The following is a 13,799-nucleotide window of genomic DNA, read 5'->3' as shown; positions in this document are numbered from 1 at the left end:
CTGTGGACCTGTTTCCAGTCAATTCATGTTTTCCTCATAGCCAGACAGCTGTTTATTATCGTGTCTTCCCGCATTTTCTACAATATTTTCTACTGAGACCTTGAGCAGCTTGTTAGTGGGAAGTAAATATTGATTTGGCATCCTGTCAATGCAGAAAGAATGAAAAAATTTCCACCAGAGGCCCCTCAAACATTTTCCTATCGACATTTTCTGGGCAGAGAGGAAAGCTGCATAGAGGATGACAAGGCTGAGACTAGCAGAAATCCCTGAGGGGTCCATTGAGACTGCCGCTGTGACCTGTGTGATACTTTTTCTTCTCTTTCAAGTCTTTTTTTTAATACACACAGAGTCTGCTGGGATGCTCCCCTCTTGTAAGTGATCAAGGGCAGTTTATTGGCAGGTGAGAGCCCTGCTTTTCTAGCCGTAGTCAGCTTTTGTTTGGACATCACTGACAACACACACTGACTCTTGAAACTTTTCCATTATATTTTAGTTGTCTCCTTTATTCAGAAGATGGGTAGCTGATGTCTGAAAAGAAATAAAATTTTATTTAGAAATCCAGTGTTCCTAATGCATATTCACTACCCTGGGTCCATTAGCAATGTATTTCATTTCTGTTAAGAATGTGAGTGACTGAAACTATTTTGAAAGCAGTTTCAAGGGAACAATCATGTTCAGATTTATATATTTTATCATTAATAGCTTTTGTGTCTAGATCGTGTCCTATGACAAGACTTTTAAGAAATGACAGGTTTTCCCTCTTTCATTACCAAAACTTACTATCGTTAAGACTGCTTAATTGCTGCAGCAGAGGACACAGAAATACCAGTTTGCTTTTGCTGGCTTTGTCAGAAATGCTGGCATTTTAATTTAACCTCGTAGTGTTACATGGAACTCAGCATTAAAAGCATAAATATTTCCATTCACTAAATTGCTTTAAGATTTAAAAAAAAAATCTATTAATTTCCAGATTCTGTCCATATTATGGATGCCTAAATATTAATCAGATTCATGGAATACAATGGAAGATTCGTATTCTATTTTTTGTTATTATTCTTTGGCAGATTGTTAAAAAATCCTAAGCAGAATTTTATGATTTCTTTTCGTCTGATATAGACAGACACCAAAAACCAGGCATGGAGAGTGAGGGGGTTGTTGACTATGTAACCTGGTATATTAGGATTGCAAATGTTAGCTAAGGATGGAGGAGCTCATTGCTCCTAGCTGTATCGGTTTGTGTACAAATTAATAGTGGTCTTCAGTGATTTTTGCTCCATCTTGTTGGGTTCCTCAGGAGGAGCTCTGAGGGTAAAAGTAATTCTTGGCGAGGCAACCATCTTTAGAATCACAAGGAGATCAGTGGTTTTGGGGAGCAGCTTTTCATTTCTGTCCATGCTAAGTCACATGGATGGAAATTGCTAAGATTTTTTGGTCTCTGCTTGGGAGCAGCTCCATGCCCTTTAAAATGCTTAACCATATCTTGCAGAGAGCTTCACTGTAGTTTCCTTTAGTAGGCATTGGTAATATTTCTGATCAGAAAAGTAAAGCTCGTGGTGAAATGAAAGCTTTCTGTCAGGACTTTGCTCAAGACGGACTGCTCACTTAATGATACATGTTGGCAAACTGTGTACCTGTTTGCATCTTTTCTGTTATTCTGATAAAATGTTCAGCTGAAAATTGCATCAGATCACTTAATATTGCAGTTTGATATAGTGTCTTTTTGTGCCACTGAGCCAGGACTTTGGAACATAATTGCCCAGCAGTATTGATTTAATTGCCTAGGTTTATTTGTGGACTCCTAATTATTGACTGGAGGTAAATTTAATGGAGAGACCTTTATGAACACTGGGAAACTGCTGCTGTTGCTGTTATACATAATGAACTGCATCATATCCCTTTAGATCATTCTTCAAGCTAATTTTACTCCACTGTGACAGTATGATAACATTTAAAATGTCATAGACATTTTATTTTTATTACTGACATACGCCATTTTACTGCAGCATTAGAATTTTGGGGGGAACTGAGGGAAGCACTAGTTGCTTTTTACTGTCATTTTATAGAATCCCCTAAAGTGTAATGATAAAGGATAGCACAACCCTGGTTTACACTTCATCTGTACCTTTATTTTCTATACTCTTATGACTTGAAAATTCTAAATTCTGTCAGCTTCACAAGAATGTTAATGTTTCAGTGATAAATATTTTTGCATTCCTGAAGCTACAGACCCCAGTCAAAGTTTGTGTATCCTTATTTTATCAACTACCTTAGAAACACTTGTGAAGAAACTACACCACTGCTAAGCTTACAATTTGATAGAGACATCACTGCATCAAGATGTTATGTAAATAAGAATCATATAAATGAACCGTACAGTCATGTTCTGAATTCTGCAGAGCTGGTAAAAATCACTTATTGCCTAAACCACATCTTGAATGGCCAACAAGTGTTTTTTCAGTTGCCTTATTGTATTTGTACATTAACACCCAATGATTAGAGTGTTCTCACTAAAGTATAAAATGAAGCATCTTAATAACTGACATTAGGATAAAAGGTAAAAGGTTCTCTTGCCTCTGAAGAACCTGTGTGTGGAGAAGCTTCACAGGAGCGCATGCAGATATCTGCTGCCAGCACAGGGGTGTCAGAGTCATGTACAGAGATGTCAGACTGCTATGTGTTAGTGACTGGGCATGGGAGAGAGAAGCTGGGAGAAGTATCACATTATAGACCATCGAGTTTTTAGCAGTTCATGGTATTTGGGAGAGGAGGGAACAAGTACAGTTATCTCATTATGTATGTGTGTTTACAGCTTGTGTGGCAAGTGATGGTTCTTTTACCCACTTTCTCCCCCCCCATCTAGGTGTGTAAATCTTCTTTTTGAACCTGGCACAGTATAGTAGCACTCTCTTTTTATAATCACTAGAAAAAAGAAGAAAACCAGTAACCTCCTCTAGCTTTTTCCCATCACAGGAAACTCACATAGCTAAATCAAGAGGATACTTCTTTTCACATCACTTAGAAAAGATTTCTTGTACCACCCAAGGCATTAATTCAGAATTCATTGTGACTGATTGTAAGGAACAGCATCTTGGAAAAATCCATTAATAATTTTGTATATGTGTACAGTATGTTAGCCCAATCCAGATTAATGCCTGAAGTCTCCAAGAGCTAATTTTTAATAAAATACAAATCATCCACCTAATTCTTCCAAGCATTAGATCAAATGGCAGCATTGATTTAGCATGTCCCTTGTCAGGTATACAGTAGCACTTGTCTTCACTCCCTCCTCATGATATCACATCTCACATAAACAAAGCTGCCTAATAAAATCTTTCCTCCCATGTCCTCATTATGAATCTACAAATCATATTCCAATGGTGAAAACTTCCAGAAAATCTCCTTCCCCTCTGTTCTGTGGGGTCTCTGAAGGTATGTGTATAATCCATCTCTAGAACAGGGTTTGGGACAGTATATTCACGCTTCATTGGTAGGGATTTTCCCCAACCCGTTTTTAGGATTTGCACTGGCTTCTAAATAATTATTTCCTCTGGTGTCATCTGGGAATGTGCAAGAACAGCTATGGTTGTTTCCTTTCAGATTTCTTGGGTTGGAACTTGCCTACTTGTCTCTCATTAATCTCCTTGCAGCCTGTGTGTGTCTTCTGCTAGAACAGGTCTCTGCTCAGGTGTACACATGTGCAAACACATCATGCACAAACACACATGTGCACACTCGCCACTGCCAGCATCACCAGGTGTTTCAAGCACCTGCACCTTAAAAAGCAGCACCAGTGCAGTCTGAACCTGCATATCCTGGGCACCATTAACATTGGTATCAGACCATGAATTTCTTGTCATTACGAGAATAAGAGATCAGTCCTGTGCACCGACAGTCCATTATGGTGTAAAACCGTGCCATGGATTTATATGACTTGATCTCGTGCACAGAAACAAAACCACATTACATCACTTCTCCTGGACTGAAAACAAGGAGAGATTCACTTGATTACTCAGGATAAGAGTACAGACAAGCACATATATATTTATATAATCACAAAGCAAAACGGACAAAGTACCACAGTGAAATGAAGCATTTCTCTCTTTTTTTTTTTTTTTGTTGAAACTTTGACTTGTAGTTTGTAGTGAAATTAGGCGGTTTTGGTCCTTATAATCTGGGTTTCTTTAGTTTTATTTCAGGTTGTTCTTTGTGGTTCACTTAATTCAATTTGAGGCATCTCAGCAGTGTGTTTGGATAGGTTTTTTTTGGCAAATGTATTATACTGGGAGATTTACAATAGATGTAAACACTAATTCGTGTATTCCAGAAATTAAATACCCTTTTTTTTAATGTTAACACATTTTAGACTTTGTGAAGCAGAGGCCAAGTAACATTGTACTCTGTGAACGGAGGCGCTATGTCTCATGAGAATAACAACATTGCCTTGCATTTATTATGAGACTTTTCACTGACAGATCAGTGTATATTTATGCACTTCTGCTGAGTGAGACTCAGTCGTGTTTTGTAAGGCCAATAAATATTACTAGTTTGTTTTTTACAGAAGGGATGTCTGAAAGAAGCACACTCAAGGTCAGAATAAATAGGTGAGAAAAATAGAAATAACTATCAGCATTCCTGACTCTTTAGGATCATATTACCTTACAGTTACCCATACACCAAGATAATAATCTGATAAATTGTGTAAGAAATATGCCATTTCATTCATATGGCTTTCAGCATGAAAGAAATCTATAGTTCTGGTAAAGCTAAATAATTAATGTAGTTTGCACTCTCACATTTTCTGAATTTATACAAATCAGTTACATACTATTTCTCTTAAAGCCTACCATACTGTACTGATTTAGAATCACTATCATTGTTAATGCTTAGTGTTCAGATAAATTGGTTGCGGCACAGATAACCGGGAAACATTTGAAGGAAGTATCATTCTGTATTAAAATATATAATTATCAGTGGTATAAACAAGCTTTCACTCCTCAGGTGTGCACTTAGCACTCACTGAACTCCCAAAGCCTTCCGCAAGCATATGGCAGGTTTGGAAGCTGGAATGAATACTTTGGAGTAGAGACATCTTCAACAGTTGTGAAGTCTGGAGAGAAATGTAGGGGGAAGCCTCCCAGGATAGTTACAGAGCCATCATTAAAAGTAAATCTGACAGGCTTCTATTAAAGATGAAGACTGTAGAGATCATCTAGTTCTGGGTGTCTGTATGGAAAGAAAAGAAGATAAAAACATACTACACTTTTTCTAAAACCAACAGATTTTGAAAGAATGACATAACATTCAACTTTCAAATGCTCTTGATTTAAATGAATGATTTAAATGGAAAGATTTCTTGAAAGATCACTTTGCTATGACACGGAAGCCACAGAGAGCAGTGAACACCAAGTAAAATGTACCTAGAATGATATGAGCCAGAGATATCACTAAGAAACTGTTCACCTCAGGCACAACACTAAGGAGGTGAAAGATATCAGGAATGAATGTAGTCAAGCTAGGCATGAAGAATTAGAGACTTTGATGTAATGGTATAGTGGTCTTGAAAAACTTATTTAGACAAGGAGGGAGAGAGCAATTAGAGTGAATAGGATGCTGGGGTCAGTGTTTGTAAAGCACAGTAGCAAGTGAGTGTCACAGAATTTCAGATAAGATTATATCTTATATGACTGTGCATAGATTTGTGCTCAGTGAATTGGATCCATCTGTTCCTCAAGAAGTCATCACAATAGCATACAGGAGAAAGCTGACAGGTGTAAATGACTACTAGAAAATTCTTACCATAGACAGAAGTTATTTATGACAGAGACATGTTTGGTCAGCAAGTACCAGCCTTCAAAACCCCATTTCTTGTGTAAAAGGGAAATAATGCATGTTGTCATACTTCTGTAACTGCAAAGTGACTGTTGAGCAACATGCAGGATTGCCATTACAGTCACTTCATGATAAATGCTTGCTATTAATAAGATTTTCATTGCTACCATTTTAGGGTATTTTTTCTGACTTGCTAGTAATTTGTGTATCAGTTCAGACATTGCACCATCATTTATATTTGATGTACTCTTATGTCTGGGTTTTTTGTTTGTTTGTTTTATATTTTTGGTTTTATATGTCTAGGAAATAGGCAGTACTCTCTCTGGTATAAGTATCCTACAGTTTTCTCTTTAAGATGGAATACTGAAGTGAAAAAGTAAAATCAGGGCAGTGGCACTTGAGTGTGGAACTAGAGAGTGATTCTAGATGCAATAGTATTGCCTTGAACAATAGTTGTGAAAAGCAGAGGAAGCTGATGATTGGCCTGCTCAACCACCTGCTATATTTTACCTAATTTATTTCTGGTGGCCTTATTGAGGTAAAATTATCTCTCCTTCTGATATGAGTGTCAGATGTTACTTTTGGTGTGGGACTGACCCCTTGGTCACCACTGGTCTTTCCAGAAGTTCAAGAAAGCTGACAGAGCTCTGTGAAGCTGACAGAGACTTTCCAAGAGTGAAGGAAAACTGTTTGGCTCTCCTCTGGCCCAGCACCGACCAGCCTCTGGGTGGAGCTGTGATGACTAGTGTTTTGTACCACCTCCAAAAGCACTTCCTAGCACACAGTGCATTGATGCACCAAGACTGTGATAGAAGATGTCTTTAAGCATTAATTACACTGAAAAATATACCAAATTTCTTTCTTTGAAGACATTGATTGTGCAAATGCATCTTTTATATTTGAGGAGATGTAAAAGAGGTTTTCACTTTTCTCTGTAAATATGTAAATACAATTTTTTGGTATCATGTTTTAGAGGAGCAGATATTTGTATAATATCCTAGCCAATGCAGCTGGAGTTTTTTGGGTTTGGCGTTTTGTTTTGCTTTGGTTTTTTTTATTTACAAGTTTTCACATGTGATCCTAAGGCAGTTGCCATAGCATTGAGAACTGTACTGGTAGTTCTGTCTGATGCTCCCGAGAGTAGTGAACATAAGACTATCATTTCTGCATGCCCTGGAGTTGACTGTAACTCTTATTGATCAGCTGATTGAAGATAAATGACAGAGATGCTGGTACTGCTGTTTACATCATTAACATGGTCAGTAAAGCATGAATTGTTCAATAAGGCATTTATCTTTTTTTATTTTACTCTGTTCTTTTATCATTTTTGTGATAGAGACCAAATTTTCAGATACTAACCAGTCAGGTGAACTTTAAAGATCAGATGTGTACATGTGTGGTAGTTGTCAGAACTAAGTGAAATCTAATGGTTTAAAGATACTTAATAAATGTTTTTCACATGAAGAAAATAAAGTTCAATGATCATTTTTCTTACTCTGTTTCCTTTTCAGTTTCCTTTTGCCTCATACTTAATGGATGCCATACTGGAAAAATTAAATGAGAAGAAGAAACTGGTAGAAGAGTACAGTTCTCTCATGAAACACACCGAATGATGTTGCTAAGACCTATCTTTGCAAAGTGTGACTAAAATGTGTGCTGTTTCCTCATGTCTTTTCACATAAAGAACTGTCAATATGCGTGTTCAGTACGTAAGTAGAGACTGTGAACTAATTAATCATTCTACAACAGGAATTAGTTACATTCCTATTTAGAAAGGAGTGTGGTGTTTGATTCCTGAAGACAACAATTGCTGCAAATCAATGCAAGGTTAAAAATAATTTTCCTTTAAATGCATTAGCAGTGAACACTAGGCAGGCTTTGTAGAGAGCAGATGTTTTTGATATGACCAATGCACACATTGTACAGTTCAGAAAGTACAAAAAGCAGCTATGCAACTCTTGGTTGTACTGGTCAGAACAGTAGAAGTGGGATTTACAAAGGTACTGGCAATATCGTTGGGATTTTGAATACCTAATTTATTTTACATTCCCAACTTTATGGTATATGCTACATAAAATGATATGCTTTCTTTATGCTGGAAAAAATGGGAAAATGAATGTAGAAAAAAGTGTTCAATGGAGAGTAATACTCCCAGGAAAAGCTGTATTTTCTTCTGAGTTGGAGTGTATTGTGTACAAATGTATTTAGTTGTATTTTAAAAATTCAATACAATGAAGTTATTTCTAGTGTGGGGTTTTTTAATAGTAGTTCCCATTCTTTCTCGGCTAACATCCCGCCGCAAGCCCTCACTTTGCTTGGAAAAATAGTACAGTCTTAGTCAGTTGTTTCCACCAACATTTCTCTGGCAGTACTAACAAATTATTGTTGCTTCTTCATATCTTTGATCTTCAGAGTTTGTATTCCTCTAGATGAACCCACCTGAAAAAACAAAAGACTCAGGTTTCTGAACTCATGTGGTAATAACATTTAGCTCTTACATATGGCTCTTCATCTACAGTTTTCAAGTTGTTTTACAACAATATCATTATCATTATTCATATTGGGTGGGGAATGAGAACTGAGATCTATTTGGCCTAAGGTCACTCGATACAGAAAACAGAAAAGTTTTCTGCATGTCAGCCCAGTGCTTTCCCTAGAATGTCACTGTACTTCTTTTAATTTATGGAGTACACTATTTGGTGTCTCTAAGAAAAGGACGAGGAAGGGAAGATATCACTAAACTTCTGCTCAGTTACACCTGGTGACAGCAGGGGCTTAAGATAATTTTTACTGGAGTTACTGAAAGTTATGTGAATATATTCCACCTGCACCTGTAAATTAAGACCTGCAACTAGCCCTATATAAAAAAAAGAAACACATCTTTAGGAATGGTTGGCCACCACCTTTTCCAGAGCAAGAAATAAGGGACGTCATATGAAACTATCAGGTGACATGTCCAAAGCAAGCAGAAGGAAGCCACTCCTGTGCAAAGGCAGCAGTGGAACTACTTGCCTCAGGGTTTTACTGAAGCTAAAAATTTACATGGGGTCCAACACCAATAAAATTATGCCAGTAAAAATTACAGAAGATAAATCCATCAAAATACATGGAAACCATGTTCGCATGATTTTCAGTCATTCCAGCAAAATGTATTTGAAAATAATTTCAATATAATGTCCATTGCTGGGCACTGGAAAGAACTTTATGAGTCCAAAGCTCTGTGAAGATTAGCCCTTTTGTCTTAGTGAAAGTGCAGGGAACATCAGCTATTTCACATGGAAATCAAAGAACTTTTGGAGACAATTTCCCGAGCTAGTACCTCAAAACATCTTGCTTTACTGGCTCTGCAAATTTCTGTATCTCCTGGGCACCTGAGTATGGACAGAGCTCTTTTCTTGGACCAAGAGTAAACGAAAGCAATGAGTGCTTCAGAACCAAATTATTATCTACTTCATCTGAAGAGAGAGAGTGAGAAAAACAAACTCCTTAAACCCAGGTGGAGCCAGAATTATCACCCATTTTATCAAGGAATGGAAAATACAGTGTTATTTATTTGCAGCTGCTTCTCTTGTGCATCATGTCACAAAAGACACAAAAACGCTCTATAAAGAAAATTATTTCTCCATAAATCTCTGTGGCCTATGCCTTAAGGGTAAGATTTATTTTTTACCTTCTTTTGAAAACTAGGGTCAATAAGCCCAATAAGCTTACTTGGCCAAAACATCGTATTGGGACTCTACCAAAACAAGTTCTGCAGGATGTACCTCAGTAGAGATACATCTCTTCCCTTCATCAAAGTCTTCTGCAATTGTCTGCCACTTCTCTGATGAGAGTTTAACTCCTTCAAATAAATGTTTGCTTGATAATGAGTGAGCCTGTATAGCTGCTGTCAGCACTTGTGCTCCATGGAAGAGGCAGATGATGGCTTACTTTGGGAAAGCAAGGGAGTCACTGACAGCAGCAGCTCAGCACCTTGATCAAGCGAGAAAACATCCGGCTATGTGGGGACTGCACATACCCTCCCAATGAAGGAAAAAGCTTCCTCACTTGATCCAGCAAAAGGTCTTTAGAAAAGAGCACTTGAAGGACCTTTGACCTACTTGTCACAGGCAACAGATCAGCTTCATGTAGGGTAATTTCCAACAAATTAATTTATTGGCAGTTAACAAGCTTTTAATTACTGATTCCGATATTGAGAAAACAAATAAATAAAGAAGGGCTTAGGGCAATCCCAGACCTGGTCCCGCACAGGTTGCCTGCAGCCACCACCAGCACCTTCCAGCTGTGCCCAGCGCACTCATAAATGGATGTTCTGTCCCACCTGCCTGCTTGTTAACCTGGAAGCCTTACCACTAGACAAACTTTAAGGAAAGATCTGAAGTTTATACTGAGGAAGCATGTGGTTAAGTACTTGATTAAATGTTGGAAACAAAATTATACAGATTTGCAGGTTTTGCATTATTTTAGCTACCTTAGGTCTGCATGGCATTGCATACCCAGCTGCTGCTTCAGGATTTTGAATGGGGTTACAGTCTTTGGCCTCCTCTAGCAACTAGTCCTCAAAGAGCTGCTCTGGAGGTGTGGTTGCTTTCTTAGGCTGTAGGTCTTAATGCTTGCTCATCCAGTAGCAGAGTGAAATGAATTCTCAAAATAAATCATGGCCGCTATAGTGCTGCTTTTTCAGTTTCTAAATTTAGAATTAGAAAATACAGTCCATTTCTACCATTCCTGCTATTCTGCTCAGAGAAGCTGGTGCACATGAACTTTGTGAGCCAGCAAAAATGCAAAATGAACAGTTGCCAGGTCTGTTGCCTCAGTCCCTCAAGAGCTTGCTTCTGGCTGGTGCTTTCTCTCTAATGGAAATGTATGGAAAGATGCAGAAGAAATTTCTCACTACATTTTAGTTGCTACACCAACTTGTTCCTTCTAATGTAGAGTGGATTAACCTAAACAGTGTATTTTAAGAAATGGTTTTTAAAATCCTACTCCCAGCACTAATATCTTGTTACTTTGGCCCCTCTGAAATGTAAAAAGAAAACATTTTGAAAATAGGAGCACACAGACTAATGGACGTCTCCCCTCAGATTCTGGTGTGTTCAGTGTTTCTTCCACAGCATTTGTCACTTTCTTGGGTCAGTGATGGGTTGTTTATCTTACAGATCATCTTCCAGCCTCCAAGAGCATCAAGCTGGGGCACCAAGGCTCAGATTATAATTTACTGTCTCAGTTGTGCAGTGAAAATGCTTGATCAGCCCACTTAGATCTAGACTCAGCGTATACCCTGGGAGCTTGGTGTCTCCCTCGCTGTGCCTCGGGTGCCTTTGCTATGGGAGAGATGGGGCCTGGGCATCCGTGAAATGGCTCAAGCTGTGGCTTTTAACCTCCAGCTCAAACACCTGCCTATAGACAATGCAGTAGCACCCGCTGCAGCAAGACATAGGTTGCTATAGCAAACCAGTGTAGGTAGCAGTTGTGACACCAGCCTTTAAAGACCATGAGATGCCAGTCATCTTCTACTTAAGAAATTCAGCAGTAAGTAAGTTTATCTTTTCCTCTCTATACATGGTACTGAACAGGGTATTTTGAGTCACCAAGGAAAATGTTTCCAGGGGAAGAATACATGCATTGTCAGGTACCACTTTGTCCCTGTAAAAGCCTCTGGGGTGACTGGGCTGGGATGGGAGGGTGATTATACCTTAAGATAAAACCAATGTGTCTGCTGAATGCCTCATTACTCTCCTAAAATTTTCAGGCCTACTGTGACAAAGATTTTCTTTTTTCTTACATTTTAAATGGTGGTAGGTAGAGTTGCCTGCATTTTTGAAAGAGATTTTTAGCACAGGTTTTTTTAGGGTGAAAATGGAACCTAAGTATCCTAATAAGAAAAGGAGGGGGGGAAAAACCAAAACCATAAATTATATATTACAATGAAGAAATAAAAAAACTGTCACTACTTCCCAGGTGCTCCTGAAATTATAGCACTGCTAGTCTTTCTGCAAACTTTGCTGGAAAGATTGCCAAATATCTTTGAAGATGTTTCTTAATCTTTTAAAGGTATTTTAAAGGTATTTCCGTTCAACTTTTCTAATTTATTATAAATGAAAATGGAAACATCAGTCAACATTTTTCAGTGAAAAAATTCTCATCTAGTTGAGATATTTTTGTAATACTGGTAGTCTGAAGAAAAATTTTTACCTTTGTCATAAAGGTTGAAATCTGGCTCTGCAATTAACGCATTTGGTTTTACTGCTTATTTAATCATTGCTCCACCAGTGGAAGAAGAGAGAGCTTCTGAAACAATCTTTCTTATTGTAAAAATATTAAAAGTACTTATCTTGATTATGTTTTATAAATATTTAAAAAATCCTTTTTCACTGGAACCAGGCTCAGATTACACATGCATGTTAAAAATTTAGTGAAGAACTCATTCTGTTTTGGGAAGAATTATCAGCTTGACACTTTCAAGATTATATTGCCAACAAAGCTAAACATAGAAGATATTAAAGGCAGTGCTGTTTTGAACTAACTATACCTACTAACACCCAGAAAATTCACTTAATCTGTTCTTCTATTAAGGTAGTCATTGTATATCCTGGTGCTTCCTGATTCGGTCTCTAGATGGCAAACTTCAACAAAAAATGGGTTCAGTGCTGGCCTCTAAGGGCAGCCAGTGGGGGTTACCCGGTGCAGCCTTGATAGGACCATTGATTCCTGCAAGCCCTGAAATACTGTGTCAGACAGACCTGTCACTTGGGCAGCAATAGCTGATATCTCAACATGTGAAATATATTTGCTATTTACAGCCATTATGTACAGTGTCACAAGGGTGAGTCCCTAAAATATAACTTATATATGTATACACACACATGTGTGTGTGTATGCGCACAAGGATGTCTATATACATATATAAATACGAAAGCTTCAAAGTTGTTTAAATGTTCTAACCCTTTCAAAAATCTGCATTATGTACCCAAAAATGTCAAAATTAAAGACAAAGCATCTGTCAGTAGTGACTTCTCACACTATGTTTCTGTAGCGCCATCTGTTTAACCCACATAAATCATAATTTACCTTGATAGGAATCAAAGACATGAGTCTTCCAAAATGCAGATCTCTTATTACAAATGAGATCCATCTGCTTCTGTCCTGAGGATTCTCTGTTAAAGAAGGTACCGTGTATATCTCCCCATGTGTCTCAGCACTTCCTCATTGTCTGAATCGTCTGGTTATCTTCTAGGGTGCAGTTTTTAAGGCTAGGTATTCTTTACGTGAATGAGACTCTGGCTGGTAATTATCGTTATATGATATGACCTAATGGTCACAATAAAGAGGAGTTTGGAGGGGAATCAAAAACATTTCAAAGTGTTCATGTAGGCATCATGCAGTATCTCTATTTTTGGAAAAGAAGAAAACTCTTTACACCATTATTTTTTTTTCTCTAGTGCCTGGAAGTAAAATGCATTACATTCAGTAGAATAAAATATCATTCAAGGTCTACAATAACTTGAAGCCTCTTCTTTTACTTCCATGCTTCACTTTGTTTCATTATGCACTATTCTCATACATAAGATAAGGGTCTGTTTTTTGATATTTCCTGATTTCAGATTGGAGAATTCCCAGGGTATCATTATTTGAAATTTCCTGTGGCATAATGAATTATTGAGAGAGCTGGGAACAATCCCTGACTTCTGCTGTAACCACATATTTAGGAATCAATTCTGTTGTGTTGCTAGCTGTGTTAAGTTTTTGTGTTATCTGCAGGACTGCTGAGAGGCTATAGAGTCAGGGACGTCTGATTTTAATTTTGGCTCTCACTCCTTCAGTCAGGTTAATTGCCTTTTCTGCTTTGCCTCTACAATTTAGCTAAACTATGAACTGAAGTCAGAATAAGGAAAAAGAGACCTAATTTCAATAGCTGTGTGCCATTGTACACAGTTTATGCATCAGCATTGGATTGCTTCATATTATTA

At 37.8% G+C, this 13,799-nt stretch overlaps 1 protein-coding gene across 7 annotated transcripts in view; it reads left to right on the top strand.

The window, feature by feature from the left end:
• CNTLN (centlein) overlaps positions 1-12,838 on the top strand; it is a 198,985-nt gene extending 186,147 nt beyond the window's left edge. For all 7 annotated transcript variants that reach the window (XM_075079219.1, XM_075079220.1, XM_075079218.1 and 4 more), the window contains one exon: positions 7,341-12,838. In XM_075079219.1, coding sequence (XP_074935320.1) covers positions 7,341-7,442 — 102 coding nt within the window. In that variant the 3' untranslated portion in view covers positions 7,443-12,838. The remainder of the gene's footprint in view (positions 1-7,340) is intronic.
• The last annotated feature ends 961 nt before the right edge of the window (positions 12,839-13,799 follow it).

Source organism: Phalacrocorax aristotelis, chromosome Z, assembly GCF_949628215.1.
Source record: "Phalacrocorax aristotelis chromosome Z, bGulAri2.1, whole genome shotgun sequence".
Taxonomy (NCBI): Eukaryota; Metazoa; Chordata; class Aves; order Suliformes; family Phalacrocoracidae; genus Phalacrocorax; species Phalacrocorax aristotelis.
This window is presented reverse-complemented; position numbering and strand designations above follow the sequence as displayed.